Source organism: Littorina saxatilis, linkage group LG12 (genome assembly GCF_037325665.1).
Source record: "Littorina saxatilis isolate snail1 linkage group LG12, US_GU_Lsax_2.0, whole genome shotgun sequence".
NCBI classification, from domain to species: domain Eukaryota; kingdom Metazoa; phylum Mollusca; class Gastropoda; order Littorinimorpha; family Littorinidae; genus Littorina; species Littorina saxatilis.
In genome coordinates this window covers 66,182,966-66,201,490 of record NC_090256.1, presented here as the reverse complement: position 1 = coordinate 66,201,490, position 18,525 = coordinate 66,182,966, and the positions used below count along the sequence as shown (strand labels likewise).

General features: G+C 42.7%; 1 protein-coding gene across 1 annotated transcript in view; it reads left to right on the top strand.

Moving 5' to 3' along the window:
- Positions 1–344: 344 nt before the first annotated feature.
- The window catches only part of LOC138982599 (corticotropin-releasing factor receptor 1-like), a gene marked incomplete at its 5' end in the record, with an annotated part of 84,914 nt that continues 66,733 nt past the window's right edge, over positions 345–18,525 (top strand). Inside the window, 1 exon segment of the mRNA XM_070355924.1 lies at positions 345–456. Within this exon segment, the coding sequence (XP_070212025.1) occupies positions 345–456 (112 nt within the window).

The window sequence follows — 18,525 nt, the reverse complement described above, 5'->3', positions numbered from 1 at the left end:
GAGAGTTATCAGAATGGTAACAAGGAATAAAAGAAGGGAGTTTTGCATTTGTTAATCACGTTCTATTGCCCCATAATCTGTATAAGCATTTTAAAAAAAAAGTAAAAAATAACGAGTTTAAAGTCAGTTGTTGAGGCGGCTTTGAATTCAGCATGTGCTGGGACCTCCAAAACAAATTGATTTTCTAATTTCCTTGAACGTTGCAATATGTTTGCATCAGACACAGCAAGCTACACGTTAATATAATACATTGGGGCAAAGCGCTCGTAGAAAACTTCCTTTAAAGTGTAGAAAATGTTATGCGCAAAATGTTCAACAGTTATCGCATTCTTACATTTTCAGGATTGTATTGTCCACCACAACATGATCTGGTCAACTGCTGGCCAGCCACTCCGGCCAACACAACCATTACCCGGCCTTGCCCGGCACTACTGCCCAATATCCAGCACCCACCTGGTAAGTCATGGTATTCATGTCACTGTTCATCTAGTATTTTGTCTGTGCGTTTGTCTGCTGCTCTTCTGCCTGTCTGTCTGTCTGTCTGTCTGTCTGTCTGTCTGTCTGTCTGTCTGTCTGTCTGTCTGTCTGTCTGTCTGTCTGTCTGTCTGTCTGTCTGTCCGTCTGTCAACTTACACTACCTAAGCTTGGTCAGAAGTGAATACTCGTTGCTGCTTGGACTGAGCTGCTTTTGGTTGGCTTTGTTTCTGTCTATCTGTCTCTCTCTGTCTCTGTCTTTGTCTATCTATCCGTTGAATAGATATCCTCTAAACTAAAATAAAAAAAACAAATTGAAAAATTGTTTGGCCATACATTTCCTTTTCGGCATTTTACACCACAGTAAACGATTGGACTGTTCAAAGCATGCAGTATTTCGTCATCAATGAAACGTGTCGACAGAACGTTCTCTTGGCGTGTGCCAATCATACTGGAGTAGCATTTACGAACAAATTGGTCTTTCTGGATTAAGTTACGCATCACAAATCCGCGGTTTCTTTACAGTTTATTGCTTCAAGGAGAGCGGTACCGCAAGAAAGTCGGATTAACTTTGGATACGTGTGAGCCAAATCCTCAGCTATGGGATCGTCCAAGGTCTAACGCCTGTGTGGTAATCTTATAATTAGTTTATGAATGTAATTTCGTTACTATTCGGGCAAGTAGCCCGCTGAAGTCATTAGAAGTAGTACTGTTGACATAATGCAATGATGTTCTGTGTAAGGGGGAGGACGAGAGATGGGATGAGAGAGAGAGCTAGAAAGAGAGAGAGAGAGAGAGAGAGAGAGCGAGAAAGAGAGATAGAGAGAGAGAGCTAGAGACAGAGAAAGAGAGAGAGAGATAGTGCTAGAGAGAGAGAGAGAGAGAGCGAGAGAGAGAGAGAGCTAGCTAGAGACAGAGAAAGAGAGAGAGAGCGAGAGTGCTAGAGAGAGAGCTAGAGAGAGAGAGAGAAAGAGAAAGCTAGAGAGAGAGAGAGAGTGCTAGAGAGAGAGAGAGAGAGCGAGAGACAGAGTACTAGAAAGAGAGAGAGAGCAAGAGAGAGAGAGAGAGAGAACGTGTCCGTATGTGTGTGTGTTTGTGTGTGTATGTGTGTGTGTGTGTGTGTGTGCGTGCGTACGTACGTACGTGCCCGCGTGCGTGCGCGTGTGTGTGTGTGTGTGTGTGCGTGTGTGTGTGTGTGTCTGTGTGTGTGTGTCTGTGTGTGTGTCTGTGTCCGTGTGTGTCAACACACATCTCCCTGTCTCTGTCTCTGTCTCTGTCTCTGTCTCGGTCTCTCTCTCTCTCTCTCTCTCTCTCTCTCTCTCTCTCTCTCTCTCTCTCTCTCTCTCTCTCTCTCTCTCTCTCTCTCTCTCTCTCTCTCTCTCTCTCTCTTACCCTCGTAAATTGACGAGGTCTGATGTGTATGTGAGGGTAAGCAGATGACTTACCATGATGGATTAATCGTGAGTTGTAGGTCAAGATACTTTTGACCAGTGTGAATGAACCTCGGAAAACAAAGCGAATGGACTACCCCAAGGATAAAATCATGTACAGTGGCCCAGATTGACTTACTTGAAAACAAATCTACCGTCCTGGACTTCTCCAAGAATAAAATCATGTACAGTGGCCCAGATTGACTTACTTGAAAACAAATCTACCGTCCTGGACTTCTCCAATGATAAAATCATGGACAGTGGCCCAGATTGACTTGAAAACAAATCTACCGTCCTGGACTTCTCCAATGATAAAATCATGTACAGTGGCCTAGATTGACTTGAAAACAAGTCTACCGTCCTGGACTTCTCCAATGATAAAATCATGGACAGTGGCCCAGATTGACTTGAAAACAAATCTACCGTCCTGGACTTCTCCAATGATAAAATCATGGACAGTGGCCCAGATTGACTTGAAAACAAATCTACCGTCCTGGACTTCTCCAATGATAAAATCATGGACAGTGGCCCAGATTGACTTGAAAACAAGTCTACCGTCCTGGACTTCTCCAATGATAAAATCATGGACAGTGGCCCAGATTGACTTGAAAACAAATCTACCGTCCTGGACTTCTCCAAGAATAAAATCATGTACAGTGGCCCAGATTGACTTGAAAACAAATCTACCGTCCTGGACTTCTCCAATGATAAAATCATGGACAGTGGCCCAGATTGACTTGAAAACAAGTCTACCGTCCTGGACTTCTCCAATGATAAAATCATGGACAGTGGCCCAGATTGACTTGAAAACAAATCTACCGTCCTGGACTTCTCCAATGATAAAATCATGGACAGTGGCCCAGATTGACTTGAAAACAAATCTACCGTCCTGGACTTCTCCAATGATAAAATCATGGACAGTGGCCCAGATTGACTTGAAAACAAGTCTACCGTCCTGGACTTCTCCAATGATAAAATCATGGACAGTGGCCCAGATTGACTTGAAAACAAGTCTACCGTCCTGGACTTCTCCAAGGATAAAATCATGTACAGTGGCCCAGATTGACTTACTTGAAAACAAATCTACCGTCCTGGACTTCTCCAAGAATAAAATCATGGACAGTGGCCCAGATTGACTTGAAAACAAATCTACCGTCCTGGACTACTCCAAGAATAAAATCATGGACAGTGGCCCAGATTGACTTGAAAACAAATCTACCGTCCTGGACTTCTCCAATGATAAAATCATGTACAGTGGCCCAGATTGACTTACTTGAAAACAAATCTACCGTCCTGGACTTCTCCAATGATAAAATCATGGACAGTGGCCCAGATTGACTTGAAAACAAATCTACCGTCCTGGACTTCTCCAATGATAAAATCATGGACAGTGGCCCAGATTGACTTGAAAACAAATCTACCGTCCTGGACTACCCTTATAACTATAACGATGAACAAGTCGCGTAAGGTGAAAATACAACATTTAGTCAACCTGTCGTACTCAGAGAATGAAACTAAACGCACTGCATTTTGTTTTCACAAAGACCGTATACTCGTAGCATCGTCAGTCCACCGCTTGCGGCAAAGGCAGTGAAATTGACGAGCCAGATTAGCGCGGTAGTGGTTGCGCTGAGCAGGATAGCACGTTTTTCTGTATCTCGGTTCTTTTTAACTTTCTGAGCTTGTTTTTAATTCAAACATATCATCTCTATATGTTTTTGGAATCAGGAACCGACAAGGAATAAGATGAAATTGTTTTTAAATCGATTTCGGAAATTTAATTTTAATCCTAATTTACATATTTTTAATTTTCAGAGCTTGTTTTTAATCCGATTATAACATTAACAGCTATTGTGTTTTCAGCGTAGCAATAGGGTCCGATAGGGGGCCTATTTAGACGGCGAGACAAGTATAATGATGCCGACGAGTCGAAGACGAGTCGCATTATACTTGTTCGAGTCTAAATATCGGACCCTATTGCTACGCTGAAAATACAATAGCGATTACATAGCTGTTCTGACCTTGATTTGTTGTTCCAAACTTACAAAATGACAGTTTTTGCATCGATGGGTTGATCTCAGGTTTTGATAGCAGACGCCGTTTCTTATGCGCATAATTTTGCGCAGGCGCCACACTGACTTTGGAAAAAAACTCGATTTGACAACACAGCTGTTAAACAGCTTTTTATTAGTTCATTCGTATACAACAAAAAGAAGTTTGAGTTTTTTTAATTTTGAACAAGACTACTTATGAAGAAGACCAAAACACAACATCAACGGAAAACTGGAAACAACTGAAGAACTGGGATGCAACAAGGGGAGGAAAAGAGAACAGCTAATCCGTACAAAGCGAGCAGACGGCAGCGACGTTTTCAGTTTGGGTGAATGGCATTTATACTTGTCTCGTCATGAAGCGAATTTTTCAACCTCAGTTATAAACGACTACATGAATGTTAGTGCCATGGGTTGTACATCAATACTTCAGAGGGGAAGTGGGGTATTTAGTGTGGAGTTACGAGATAAGAAAAGCCAAATGCGAAAGTTTGTGTCAGTCGGCAACTGTGAACTAAGCTCACAGGCACACAAAAACGGCTGTTCCGTTTTACTCCCCTGTTTGTACTACATCTTTCGACTTTAGGCATTTTGTGGTGTTTAGGGACAGAAAATAATAGGTTTAGTCCTGTTTCATCGGGAATTTAGCAGAAAAGGGTATGCTATCGACATTTGTAAAGCTGAAAAACATTCCCGAGAAGAATTTCAAGTTGTCAGTGTATGCTGTTGTCGGGCAGTGAAACATCGTGAGGTACAGATGGGTAAACCGGAACCATGCGTCTTTGTTATTGACAATATGCTTTTGGATATTGGCAAAAATGGCCGACTTCCGTAGCATTATGCTTTGATGATCGGAATAGACCATCCAATCACAGCCCCCGAATTCCCCCACGTGTCCATCAGAATACCTATATACTTATATGTTTTTGGAATCATAACATGATGCAGAATAAAATGAAATTGTTTTTGGATCGTTTTATGAAAAATAATTTTAATTACAATTTTCAGATTTTTAATTACCAAACTCATTATTCATTTTCTAAGCCTCCAAGTTGAAATGCAATACAAAAGTCCGGCCTTCGTCGAAGATTGCTTGGCCAAAATGTCAATCAATTTCATTAAAAAAAAAGATGGTGTGACAGTGCCGCCTCAACATTTACAAAAAGCCGGATATGACGTCATCAAAGACATTTATCGAGAAAATGACAAATGCATCTGGGGATATCATTCCCAGGAACTCTCATGTAAAGTTTAATGAAGATCGGTCCAGTAGTTTACTCTGAATCGCTCTACACATACACACACACACACACACACACACACACACACACACACACACACTGACAGACACACACACACACACACACACACACACACACATACACCACGACCCTCGTCTCGATTCCCCCTCTATGTTAAAACATTTATTCAAAACTTGACTAAATGTAAAAAAAAGAACATTGCCCCAGATCAACTCTCTACGTGAACAGACAGCCTTGCAGTTATGTACTTTGTACATGAAAATAAGCCTTTTGGAATGAATCGAAGATTAAAGTCAAATTAACTATCGCTTTTGACTAAAATGTTTCCTCAGTTTCGACACACTACCACGGTTCTCTCCGTTTTCAACCTTTGCTATCTGGCAACTGCTTCCCTGAATTAGGGACATCATTCTTGTACATTACCCTAAGGATTGTGTGTATACATGTACTTGTGGAATGCCGCCATACTATGCAGAATCTTTACGGTTTCACGTAGTCTGCAGCCTCTGTTGCCGACGCAGAACAACGGCAAAAAGGTTAGCGAAGCATGAATCTCAGTGAATAAAAATAAAAATAAAGAGAATATAGATGGAGCAAAGGCAATAAATTTACTTACTGCCCGCTATGCCGGTTGGCAGAAAATGAAAAATAAATCTTCAATTTGGTTGACCTGGTATGCATTTGAAACCTAAAACCGTGCGCTGAATGAAATCGAGTAATACTGACGTCGCGACAAAGTACAAGTAACTTTTACACTGTCAACTTTTTTTGGTTTGTTTGTTTGCTTAAAGGCAGAGTAAGCCTCCCGTAAACCATCACAGATACGGTCAGGCTTTTACACACAGTACAAACACCATTTCATTTAAACACTCACCAATTGAGAACATCCTAGGTGCCCTCCGTAAAGAGCGAACAATTTTCAAAGAATTTATTTTTGCGTGGTTTATCTTACCCCTGAGCCATCGTGAACCCGTGTGATCCAGTTTTCCCTTTTCACAATGCAGTCGTCATAGTTAGTCATTTGAATGCGACTCGACGTGAGCTTATCTACAATAGCACGTTTTTTTTTATGCACGAAACAACGGCTGTGGTTCACAAGAACTCTAGCGATGGCTTTTGACTGTTGAGAGGAACGGCGATTTGCACTGATAAACCGGCCGTCGTCTGCTACGACCCTTGCGTGACCCTGCTTCCGGGCTTTTCTTTTTTTAAACTTTCACAACTTCGAATTGTTCTGATCTTGTCTTGATGAAAAACGAATTCTTTTATGATTAAAGAATGTTTGTGTAACAAGCTGTCAATTTATTATTTAGATTTTAAAAGTTAGGTCTAGCGCAAAAACGAGGCGCCGTTGTTGTTAACGGAACAAGTCTACGAAAATAAATTCTTTGAAAATGTCTCACGCTCGACAGAAAGCAGCCAGGATGTTCCCGTTCGGTGAGCGTTCAAATGGAAGTATGCTTGTACTGTATTTAGACGCTCGGGGAGCTCTGTGATGGTTTACGGGAGGCTTACTGTGCCTTTAACGCCCAGCCGACCACGAAGGGCCATATCAGGGCGGTGCTGCTTTGACATATAACGTGCGCCACACACAAGACAGAAGTCGCAGCATAGGCTTCATGTCTCACCCGGTCACATTATTCTGACACCGGACCAACCAGTCCTAGCCCTAACCCCATAATGCCAGACGCCAGGCGGAGCAGCCACTAGATTGCCAATTTTAAAGTCTTAGGTAAGACCCGGCCGGGGTTCGAACCCACGACCTCCCGATCACGGGGCAGAGGCCTTACCACTAGGCCAACCGTGCCGGTCACTGTCAACTGCCACTCGCTTTCCACATTTCCCACTGACTTCGTTTGATCGAATACCAGACGACTTTAATTGACTTAAATGTAGCTATACGTGTTGCCTCCGTCAGTCTCTTTTCCGTCAAACACACACAGTCACAGACTAGACGAGACCTCTCGACGCCAACCGATTCTACAGTCGTCCAAATTGTCTGGAAAGTTAAATTTTAGCTGGCAGGTTTCTTGACAGCAAGGTGTTAATGGAAGTGCCAGACGGAAAGAAAGTGAGAGCTCAAAGAAAGTTGTCAAGGTTGTTTGTCACTGAGTATGCCTTCCTGTCTGCCATGTCTATCAGTCTGCCTCTCTTTGTCTGTCTGTCTCTGTCTCTCGCTATCCCTGTCTCACTCTTATCTATATGTCTCTCTCTTTTGGCTTTCTGGCTCTCTGTCTCCCTCCCTTCCTCCCTCTCTCTCTCTCTCTCTCTCTCTCTCTCTCTCTCTCTCTCTCTCTCTCTCTCTCTCTCTCTCTCTCTCTCTCTCTCTCTCTCTTTCTCTTTCTGTGTTTATCTATCTATCTATCTATTTCTCTCTATCTCCCTCACTCTCTCTCTCTCTAATAACTGTTGTGTCTTAATTAAAAAACGTGTTTGTATAAAGAATTGGTTGGAAGATCAAGTTTTCAAACCTTTATCCTTTCCTAATAAAGTTCTTGTTTCTCATAGATATCATCGCCTTTTTAGCTTATTTTTGAACAACAAAAGCAGCTCGGACAGTGTTTGAACTTAAAACCCGATATGTCCACTTTTCGAAGAAAAATCGTATTTCCAGCTGCAAGGTGTTAGTGTTTTGTGAGCAGAGGATTGTGTTTCTGAACTTGTTCGTATTTGTAGCTGCGATTAGGTTTTGCAATGTAAAGAAAAACACGTTAAGCTCTTGTTTTTCTATGTCTTTCCAGTACTCCTGCGAGGATAATTTCAGATTTAAATTAAAAGTATGATCCTGTCCTCTGTGTGTGTGTGTGTGTGTGTGTGTGTGTGTGTGTGTGTGTGTGTGTGTGTGTGTGTGTGTGTGTGTGTGTGTGTGTGTGTGTGTGTGTGTGTGTGTGTGTGTGTGTGTGTGTCTGTGTCTGTGTCTGTGTGTGTGCCATAAAGAGAAGTCGACCTTTATTTTCTTTGCTTGCGAACTTGATGTTAAATCAAAATAACCGCGTTTGTATCACATACGGAAATTTTCAAATGCAACCAAACAAGGTTGCCAAGGTTTTGTTTTTTGTTCGGAACAACCCTAAAAACGTTCCGCGAGAGAGAGTCAAAGGCATAGAGACAGAGACAGACGGTGAACAAGAACAAGAACAGAGAGACGGAGATTAAGATAGAGAGATGGGGGACATTTCAGAAACGATTTTTAACAGAACAGAGATAGCACATAAACACCAAAAACTCAAGCCCCCCAGGGTTGACAGAGTTGGCACGGACACCAGTCACCAAGGGTAACATGAATAACACCGAATTCCAATTGTCGCCTAACGTCGAATTGCTCCATTGTCGCCTAATGACGAATTGCCAAATGTCGCCTAATGTCGAATTGCCAAATGGCGCCTAACACCGAATTCCCATTGTCGCCTAACGTAGAATGCCAAATGTCGCCCAATGTCGAATTGCCAAATGGCGCCTAACACCGAATTCCCATTGTCGCCTAACATAGAATTCCAAATGTCGCCTAATGTCGAATTGCCAATTGTCGCATAAGACCGAATTCCCATTGTCGCCTAAAATAGAATGCCAAATGTCGAAGTGCCAAATGGTGCCTAACACCGAATTACTTTTTTTTAAACTGTTTTTAATCCAATTGTTCACTTCATTACAAAAGGCTGGCATTTGAATATATTTGGTTTAAACACGATTTTATTCAGAATTTTACAGGATAAAATACATAAAGTGGACTGATGTTACACACAAACAAGCAATAAAAAAAAGCTCGCGCTGGACCCGAGTACTCTTCAGACATTCACACACACACACACACACACACACACACACACACACACACACACACACACACACACACACACACACACACACACACACACACACACACACACACACACGAGTACAGACTCATGCACGCACACACACACACACACACACACACACAAACACACACACACACACACACACACACACAAACAGTAACACTAACACATGTGCACAAAATGAATCGAACCCGGATCACTTTGGCCATAGACTCTCTCGTGCTCTCTGTTTCTCTTTCACCGAGACCAAACCCTGCATTGTAATTTCTTTGCCGAGACCATTTCCTCACCCGTTGTCTGGCTTGCACTGAAATCATGCTTTTCTCGTCACTGCGTGACATGTTTGCCGCTCAAGTCTCCCCTTTAGTTCAGGCTGTTCGCAAAGCGACCAGCCTCCCACCGCAAAAACTCCCACCGTTAAGAGTGGCTTTTGTGATTTTATTTCGCATTTAGGTCCCAGGTAACATTATGAAGTTTTAATACGATCAATCGGACCTATTATCAAGTTAGTGTATCAACTTTTGAACGAACTGCGCCCAGTAGTTTCCCAGCAATAAGCTGTTAAGTCGAGACGAACAGACAGACAGACACACAATTAAAGTCTGCTGGACCCTAGTACTGCGTACTCGGGGATAATTATGCTTATAGGCAGTGAGTAACATGACGTACAATTACACAGCCTGCCTGTTGTTGGGTGCCACGTTGCCCTGAACGTGAACCCCGCAGTCGTAACACAAGGCATGTCCGCAAGGGACGAAAACTGCCCTATGCCATTCCAAACATCCGGACCACACTCGCTATATCGGCGCGGCAGCAGTGACATCTGTTGTTGGGTGCCACGTTGCCCTGAACGTGAACCCCGCAGTCGTAACGCAAGGCATGTTCGCAAGGGACAAAAACTGCGTTCCGGGGGTTCAAGAGACAAACGGGGCACGAGTTGTCGGGTGCCCTTGTGGGGGAGCTGCTGCGGTCTGTGGTGTCGTCCTGGTCATCCTGGTGGTTGACGTTTTCCTCGTCCGTTTCTGGCTCTCTATCTGGGTTGCCTTCTCGTGGTCCATCAGCGTTGCCGTCTTCGCCATTTGACAATTCGACATTAGGCGACATTTGGAATTCAATGTTAGGCGATTATGGGAATTCGGTGTTAGGCGCCATTTGGCAATTCGACATTAGGCGACATTTGGAATTCTATGTTAGGCGACAATGGGAATTCGGTGTTAGGCGCCATTTGGCAATTCGACATTAGGCGACATTTGGCTAAAAAAAAAATTCTAAGTTAGGCGACAAATGGAATTCGGTCTTAGGCGACAATTGCAATTTGGCGTTATTCCGCTTACCCGTCACCAACACTTGGGGGATGAAGAGTTTGGGAAAACATAGAAACGGTTGTTAAACAGAACAGACACAACACTTGCACGTCGTAAACCCTATAAGCACCAACAACAGACACCAGTCACCAGTCAATAAAAAGGAAGTTAACAGGGAGCGGAAATGATCCAGTAGACGGTTTACCGAAACGGCCCCAAACCACGAAGACAACGAGACTTCGAACAGGGCACTCCCAGGAAAACAAATGGCGTCTTTTGGGCAGGAATCAGGAGCCCGTATTGGATTTCCTGACCAGCGATCAATGTCCGTGAGTGACAAATTAATAGTTTTATTTGGTAGCTTGATTGGAACTGCCCGCTCTCGGGTAGCCAGGGAGGCTTGGCCAGGCGCCGACAGTAATACTGCGGGGAGGAGTAAACTTGTTAGCGGCTTATTGCATCCAGTCTCGGCGGTGTTGTATTTGTAGCAGGATTCTTGGTGTAGCACGTCCACGGCGTTGACAATAATGGTAGTTGGTGAATCGTCTTCGCACTTGATGCCTTTGGTTGGGTGCGGGGGTCATGACTGGATCATGTGTCTTCGTGGTGGAACCGGTGATCAGGGTGCTTGGGGTGGGGATGGGGGAGGTGTGTGTGTGTGCGCGCGCGTGTGTGTGTGTGTGCGCGCGCGTGTGTGTGTGTGTATGTGTGTGTGAGTGTGTGTGAGTGTGTGTATGTGTGTGCGTGAGTGTGTGTATGTGTGTGTATGTGTGTGTGTGTGAATGTGAAGAGGGGGGTGTTCTTTAACGCTCAGACGGTTGGACAGAAAACGATAGAATAAAAGCCCAGTCATCTGGGCGTTAGATCAAAAAAAAACTCCATGCCATATAAATATGCTCTATCAAAATCTTTAAGCCTTGCCCTACCTACAGGGTCTGTGTGTTCCACAAGTGGGCAATACCTGGCATCACACCAACATCTGTGTTTGTTAGTTTCTATTTTATTCCTTTATTGTCGCTCAGTATGATTCATAGTACACGTACCTGTGCTTATGGGAGTGATATTTGCACTTAAAAAAGGGGGAAATGGAGAGAAAAAAGTGTATGGACTTGACTTAGGTTTTTAGTGTCCTTTTTGAGGTCCATCGAATCAGCTTTGAATTCGTCTGATTAGGAAGGGTCATTAACAACAACTTACAGATAAAGCACAGTACCAGTTATCATCAACTTTTATCTGTTCAGGTTTAACGTTTTTGTTTGTCCGCTTTGAAGACCGATTGTCAATGATTAAACGTTCCATAAACTTAACCTCTGCTTGTCGAGGTCCAACTTTTTGCTTGCGTGTTAGTAATTTTACTTCTGTGTTGTTCCTTTTAACATAGAGGGGGGAATCGAGACGAGGGTCGTGGTGTATGTGTGTGTGTGTCTGTGTCTGTGCGTGTGTGTGTGTGTGTGTGTGTGTGTGTGTGTGCGTGTGTGTGCGTGTGTGTGTGTGTGTGTGTGTGTGTGTGTGTGTGTGTGTGTGTGTAGAGCGATTCAGAGAAAACTACTGGACCGATCTTCATGAAACTTGACATGAGAGATCCTGAGTATTGTATCTCCAGATTTTTTTTTCTCATTTTTTTGATAAATGTCTTTGATGACATCATATCCGGCTTTTTGTGAAAGTTGAGACGGCACTGTCACGCTCTCATTTTTCAACCAAATTGGTTGAAATTTTGGTAAAATAATCTTCGACGAAGCCCGGACTTTGGTATTGCATTTCAGCTTGAAGGCTTAAAAATTAATTGATGAGTTTGCTCATTAAAGTTGTCATTAATATCGATTTTTGTTTTGCAAACAGATTTGAAATTGATTGCATCGCATTCTTCATCACATTCTGAATCTAAAAATATATACATATGTCATGTTTACTCTTAAAATGTGATCACAATTTAACAAAAATAGATTAATTAATCTTACGATTAAGATTTAAGAAATCGATCCAAAAATGATTTCATCTTATTCTTTATCATTTCCTGATTCCAAAAACATATAGATATGATAGGTTGTACTCAAAACAAGCTCAGAAAGTTAACAAGAATACAGAAAAGCGCGCTTTCCTGCTTAGCACAATACGCTACCGCGCTAATCTGGCGTGTCAATATCACTACGTTTTGCACGTGAGAGATGAGCGATTTCCTTCACGCGGGGATTGACGAAGCTGAAGGCCAACTGTCTTGGTGACAAAATACAGTGCGTTCAGTTTCATCCCGTGAGTTCGACAGCTTGACTAAATGTAGTAATTTCGCCTTACGCGACTTGTTTATACATGTCTTTGGTGACGTCAGATCCGGCTTTTTGTGAAAGTTGAGGCCGCACTGTCACGCCCTCATTTTTCAACCAAATTGGTTGACATTTTGGTCAAGCAATCTTTGACGACGTCCGGACTATGGGATTGCATTGCAGCTCGGGAGTTAAAACATTTGCTAATTAGTTTGCTTATCAAAATTGTCATTAAAATCAATTTTTTGCAAACTGATTTAAAATTGATTGCATCGTACTCTTTATTAAAATTCCGAATCTAAAAATATAATACATATGTTATGTTTACTCTGAAACTGAGATCACAATTAACGAAAATAGGCTAATTAATACTACGATTAAAGTTTCAGAAATCGATCCAAAAAAGATTTCGTCTTATTTTTTTATCATTTCCTGATTCCCAAAACATATAGATAAAATATGTTATATTCAAAACAAACTCAGAAAATTAACAAGTCGCGTAAGGCGAAAATACAACATTTAGTCAAGTAGCTGCCATTTTTCAGCAAGACCGTATATATTCGTAGCATCGTCAGTCCACCGCTAACGGCAAAGGCAGTGAAATTGACAAGAAGAGCGGGGTAGTAGTTGCGCTAAGAAGGATAGCACGCTTTTCTGTACCTCTCTTTGTTTTAACTTTCTGAGCGTGTTTTTAATCCAAACATATCATATCTATATGTTTTTGGAATCAGGAACCGACAAGGAATAAGATGAAAGTGTTTTTAAATTGATTTGAACAATTTAATTTTGATAATAATTATTATATATTTAATTTTCAGAGCTTGTTTTTAATCCGAATATAACATATTTATATGTTTTTGGAATCAGCAAATGATGGAGAATAAGATAAACGTAAATTTGGATCGTTTTTATAAATTTTTATTTTTTTTTTACAATTTTCAGATTTTTAATGACCAAAGTCATTAATTAATTTTTAAGCCACCAAGCTGAAATGCAATACCGAACCCCGGGCTTCGTCGAAGATTACTTGACCAAAATTTCAACCAATTTGGTTGAAAAATGAGGGCGTGACAGTGCCGCCTCAACTTTCACGAAAAGCCGGATATGACGTCATCAAAGACATTTATCAAAAAAATGAAAAAAACATTCGGGGATTTCATACCCAGGAACTCTCATGTCAAATTTCATAAAGATCGGTCCAGTAGTTTAGTCTGAATCGCTCTACACACACACACACACACAGACAGACAGACAGACAGACACACGCACATACACCACGACCCTCGTTTCGATTCCCCCTCGATGTTAAAACATTTAGTCATAACTTGACTAAATGTAAAAAGAATAAAGAAAAACGAGCTTTCCTGCTAAGCGCAATACGCTACCGCGCTGCACTGGCTAGTCAATTTTCACTTCGTTCTGCACGTGAAAAGGGATTAACGAAGCTGTATTGTCTTGGTGAAAAAATTGTAGTTCGTTCAGTTTCATTCCGTGAGTTCGACAGCTGGACTAAATGTAGTAATTTCATCTTACGCGACTTGTTTTTCTCTGTAAAAGAGGATGCCGGTGTAACACGAAATTTTTACTCCACGAAAAATTTACTCCGGAGTAAAACTTTCGTACGAAATTCTTACTCCGAGTAAATTTTTCGTTCGAGAAAAGAACTCCCCAGGGCACGAACAAATTACTCCCTCCACGAAATTTTTACTCCCCATTTTTTTTTTTATTTCCAGTAAAAATCTCGTACGCAAAAATGGGATGCGGACGAAGGGATAATGCCAATATGTGATCTCGCGCAAACGATTGTCGCGCTACCCTCCCTCCACCCCTTCCACCACCAGGGGCGGACCTAGGGGGGGGTTCCTGGGTGCCCGGAACCCCCCCCCCCCCCACCCCCCATCCGTTTTTTTTTTACCTTGTTATCTTCCACGAGAGGCCTCCGATTGACCTAAAAATATAAAATTCCTTCAGCATCTGGGGGGCTTTGCCCCCCAGACCCCCCACCAGGGCTTTGCCCATGGACCCCACCGGGGCCTGAGCGGCCCCTGGACCCCTGCTCCAATTTGGAACCCCCCCCTTATCCACAACTAGGTCCGCCCCTGACCACCAAGACTAACAGGGGAAAAGGGAGTATAAATTTCGTACACCTGGCATGGGAAGTTAAATTGCTCGTGTTTATTCGTCAGGGGAGTAACATTTGTGTACGAAATGTTTACTCGGAACTCACCTGTCTTGGGGAGTAATTTTCTCGTGCAATGGGGGAGTGCTTTTTTCGTAAAGGGAGCAACATTTTCGTACGAAATTTTTACTCCGGAGTAAAAATCTCGTGGGAGTAATTTTCTCGTGTTACACCGGACGGATGTTGATTTTCCTTGAGAATGAAGGTCAGACTTCTTGGCTTACTTGTTTATTTTATTTTGTCTCGTCTGTCTTTGAAACTAAAAATACAAAGCACAGCAATCGGTAATTCTTTGAAAATGAGACCCGGACTTCCTGGCAGAAACAGCATGTAAATGACAATGCTCCGCAAGGCTTTCGGTTTTTCAGAGAAAATAACAATTTCGTGCCGTCCAAAACGTAGCCGCGTAAGGTTTCAGGTCTTCTATGCCGGAAATGATGTCACGCACGCTCAGTTGGGCATGCGTCGCGTATTCAAATCAATCCTTCCTCTTTCACTGAGAAAGAAGGCACGTTCGTCTGTAAGCCGAAGCTTCGTGAGCTTGGCACAAACATGTACGAGCATTTATTGCCGATTACTCAAACACTGACAAAGGTGAGACGAAAACAAAAGAGAGGGAACAAGTAGCATTGGGAAAAGAAGCGAAAAAAACAAGTCAGCCAAAGAAAAAGTCTGAACAGGCCGTCAATCCCGAGATTGGACTTGTACGCGGATCCGCGTAAATACTCTGACAATCTAAACACATGATGTAAAAACATTTTTGATATCCAAATTGAATAAATATTTCTTAGCTTCAGGGGTACCTCCAACAAGCTTTTTCTTCTTTTTTTCTTACCCCAGACCAACCCTTGCAATTGTTCGGTAAGAATGGGGTCCCAGCAGCGATACATGCACTACATGAAAGGGCAGATAAGACTGTCGGCATTCACGCGGTTCGTATCTGTGCAGACTCTCTTATTCTGCAGTACTGCCCCCTATACCAAGACGCACGGACACAGCACTGGCCGTGTGGAGCTACTCTAGCGGAGAAACTCTGGGGCACCAAACAAGACTTGGACACGACCACAAACTTCATAACCCATACCAGACTGGAAATCTGAGGCCTGATCCTGGAAAGCTGAAGAAGAAGAAGATTCTCTTATTGTGTGTGTCTGTTTTGCGACTGATAAGATGCGGATGGATGGAAGTGTCAGTGGAGTATGGTCAACGGCACGGGGGGGGGGGGGGGGGGGGGTTGGGGGTAGAGGGGGTTTGGTGCATCTACATCGCGATAGAATGTAGTAGACATTAGACATTTGATTACTTCCATTTCCCCGATTACATAACTTGAAGGAAATCGTGATTGGTATTACAGGAGATGGAGGTGTGGTCAGTACATTTGTGTCCCTATTCATTTTGCGCAGGTCCTTTTCATCGTGACTTGTCTTGGAGAAGGACGAGATCAAGCGTACATAAAATGCAATAGATCATTACCGAGTACCTAGTCAACTGAATCGAATTACTTGAAAACTCATTGGCCTCCAGGAGGTTCGAGTCCCAATTTTCCTTTCTGTTTTGGCATAGTTGTGGCTCACTTCTAGACATGTTTATGTATTACTTAGACTTGATAAATAAGTCAAAGAGTTCAGGGTTTACATTTACATAAAAAAATAAATGCCGTTCATGAAAGAGACAAATATATAATTTCTCTCTCGCTTCCGGTATGAAGAGAAGAATGAAATGTGCAAGTTTTAACGTGGAGAAAAATATGACAGTGTGGCACCAAGTACTCTAGCCGATTGGCTTATGTAATGGACAACAAGTGACGGCCTCCAAAGCGGAAGGTCGTGGGTTCGAATCCCGGCCGCGCCTGGTGGGTTTAGGTGGAGATTTTTCCGATCTCCCAGGTCAACTTATGTGCAGACCTGTTAGTGCTTTATCCCCCTTCGTGTGTACACGCAAGCACAAGGCCAAGTGCGCACGGATTTCGGAAACTTTGTTTTAGATTTTAACGTGGTTGTTAGGTAGGTTTCATTGTTGTTCTTGTTATATTTAGGATTATGCTGGCCTTTAAAAACGCAGTAAGGTTCCATTAAGCGATGCATAATAATGATTCCCTTTTTTATAACACACACACACACACACACACACACACACACACACACACACACACACACACACACGTCACACACACACACGCACGCACAAACACGCAAACACACACACGCACGCACAAACACGCAAACACACACACACACTGACACACACACACACACACACACACACACACACACACACACACATACACACACACTCTCTCGTCTATCATGCCAATATCGTTTGGTTCAAATCCATCGGCTTTGTGATGTTTCCTGCCCTGGTGCCGTAGCTGGATAGACCCCAGCATAAATCACAGCAAAGTGGATTCCCAGCGCATTACCGTGTCCCATGAGTTTGCTTCTCTGTTTGTGACATGCATCTCTCCATTGCTCTTGGGTCCCAAACATGGACGTGGAGGAACCTCGTTTTTCATGCATGTTTGCTAAAAGATCGGCGACGATCAGTATTCATCTGCTGTTTTGTGACCGATTTGCAAGCTCCTTTGTAGTGCTTGCACCACATATTGTGGCCATGCAATCTTTGAAACAGCTCTCCGAGGCCCCACTAGCACCCCAATGATTGGCCAAGCTTTAACAAATAAAACCTTAGTGCTGTCGTGAAAAAAGCTCTGAAATGAAATGTTTCGATGCGTTTTTATATAAGAGAAAGTGTCATACTGAATGTGTGTGTGTGTGTGTGTGTGTGTGTGTGCGTGCGTGCGTGCATATATGCGTATGTGCATGTGTGTGTGTGTGTGTGTGCGTGCATATATGCGTGTATGTGTGTGTGTGTGTATGTGTGTGCGTGCGTGCGTGCATGCGTGTGTGCATGCGTTTGTTGGAATTGTATATTTGAGCTCGAAACCATTGACGACTGAATGTACGTTGGTACCCATAAGGTGAGAATTTTCCAATGAGAGGACACCTCCCTAACAAGGACAATATAATAATGTCTCTTTGTCTATTATCTTTACACACAAAAACACCTGTCATGACAGGCCGCTGCAACGCTGTCTCGTTCCAAGGGTGTCCGTTCATCGCAAGTATCATTGAACAGGGTTACCAATTAGCTGTTTAAATTGCTTCATATCCGCGAGTTGAACTTTTTATTTCCCCTCGGCCTAATCTCAAGTGTCTGGAGGCTGAGCATTCTGCTGAAGAGGGAGCTTTTCCGGGGCCTCTGCAGCACAAACTCAGCACCGACTGTGATAAAGTGGGTTGGTTCGTCTTGGAAATAGTGTGTTTGAGTTAGTTTGAACCTCAGTTAAGAGTGCAGATTTATTGCAAGTATGATTAAATAAGGTTATAAATATAAACACAGGTAGACTGGCAACGTTCCAAAAGTAAAGAATCGAGAAAAAAGACAAGAATTGTAAGTTATTGGAACGTTTAATTGTTGACAAAACAAAGGTTACATTTACAGTACGGCATCGAGATTCATCGACCAGTTTGAGATAAGTTCATTATTTGTACAATAAGGGTTTGTCGGACAAACAAGGTAATAGTTATTGTTTAATGAGTTCACACTGCATCAATCGTCGGGCGCTGGCTTGAAGCACGCATCCTGCAGATCAAACACTTGTGTAGCAGACATCAGAGACTGAAGTTTATTTTTGAATGTTTAATTCAACTTTGATTAAAAATGATTTCCTGTTGAGTTAACCC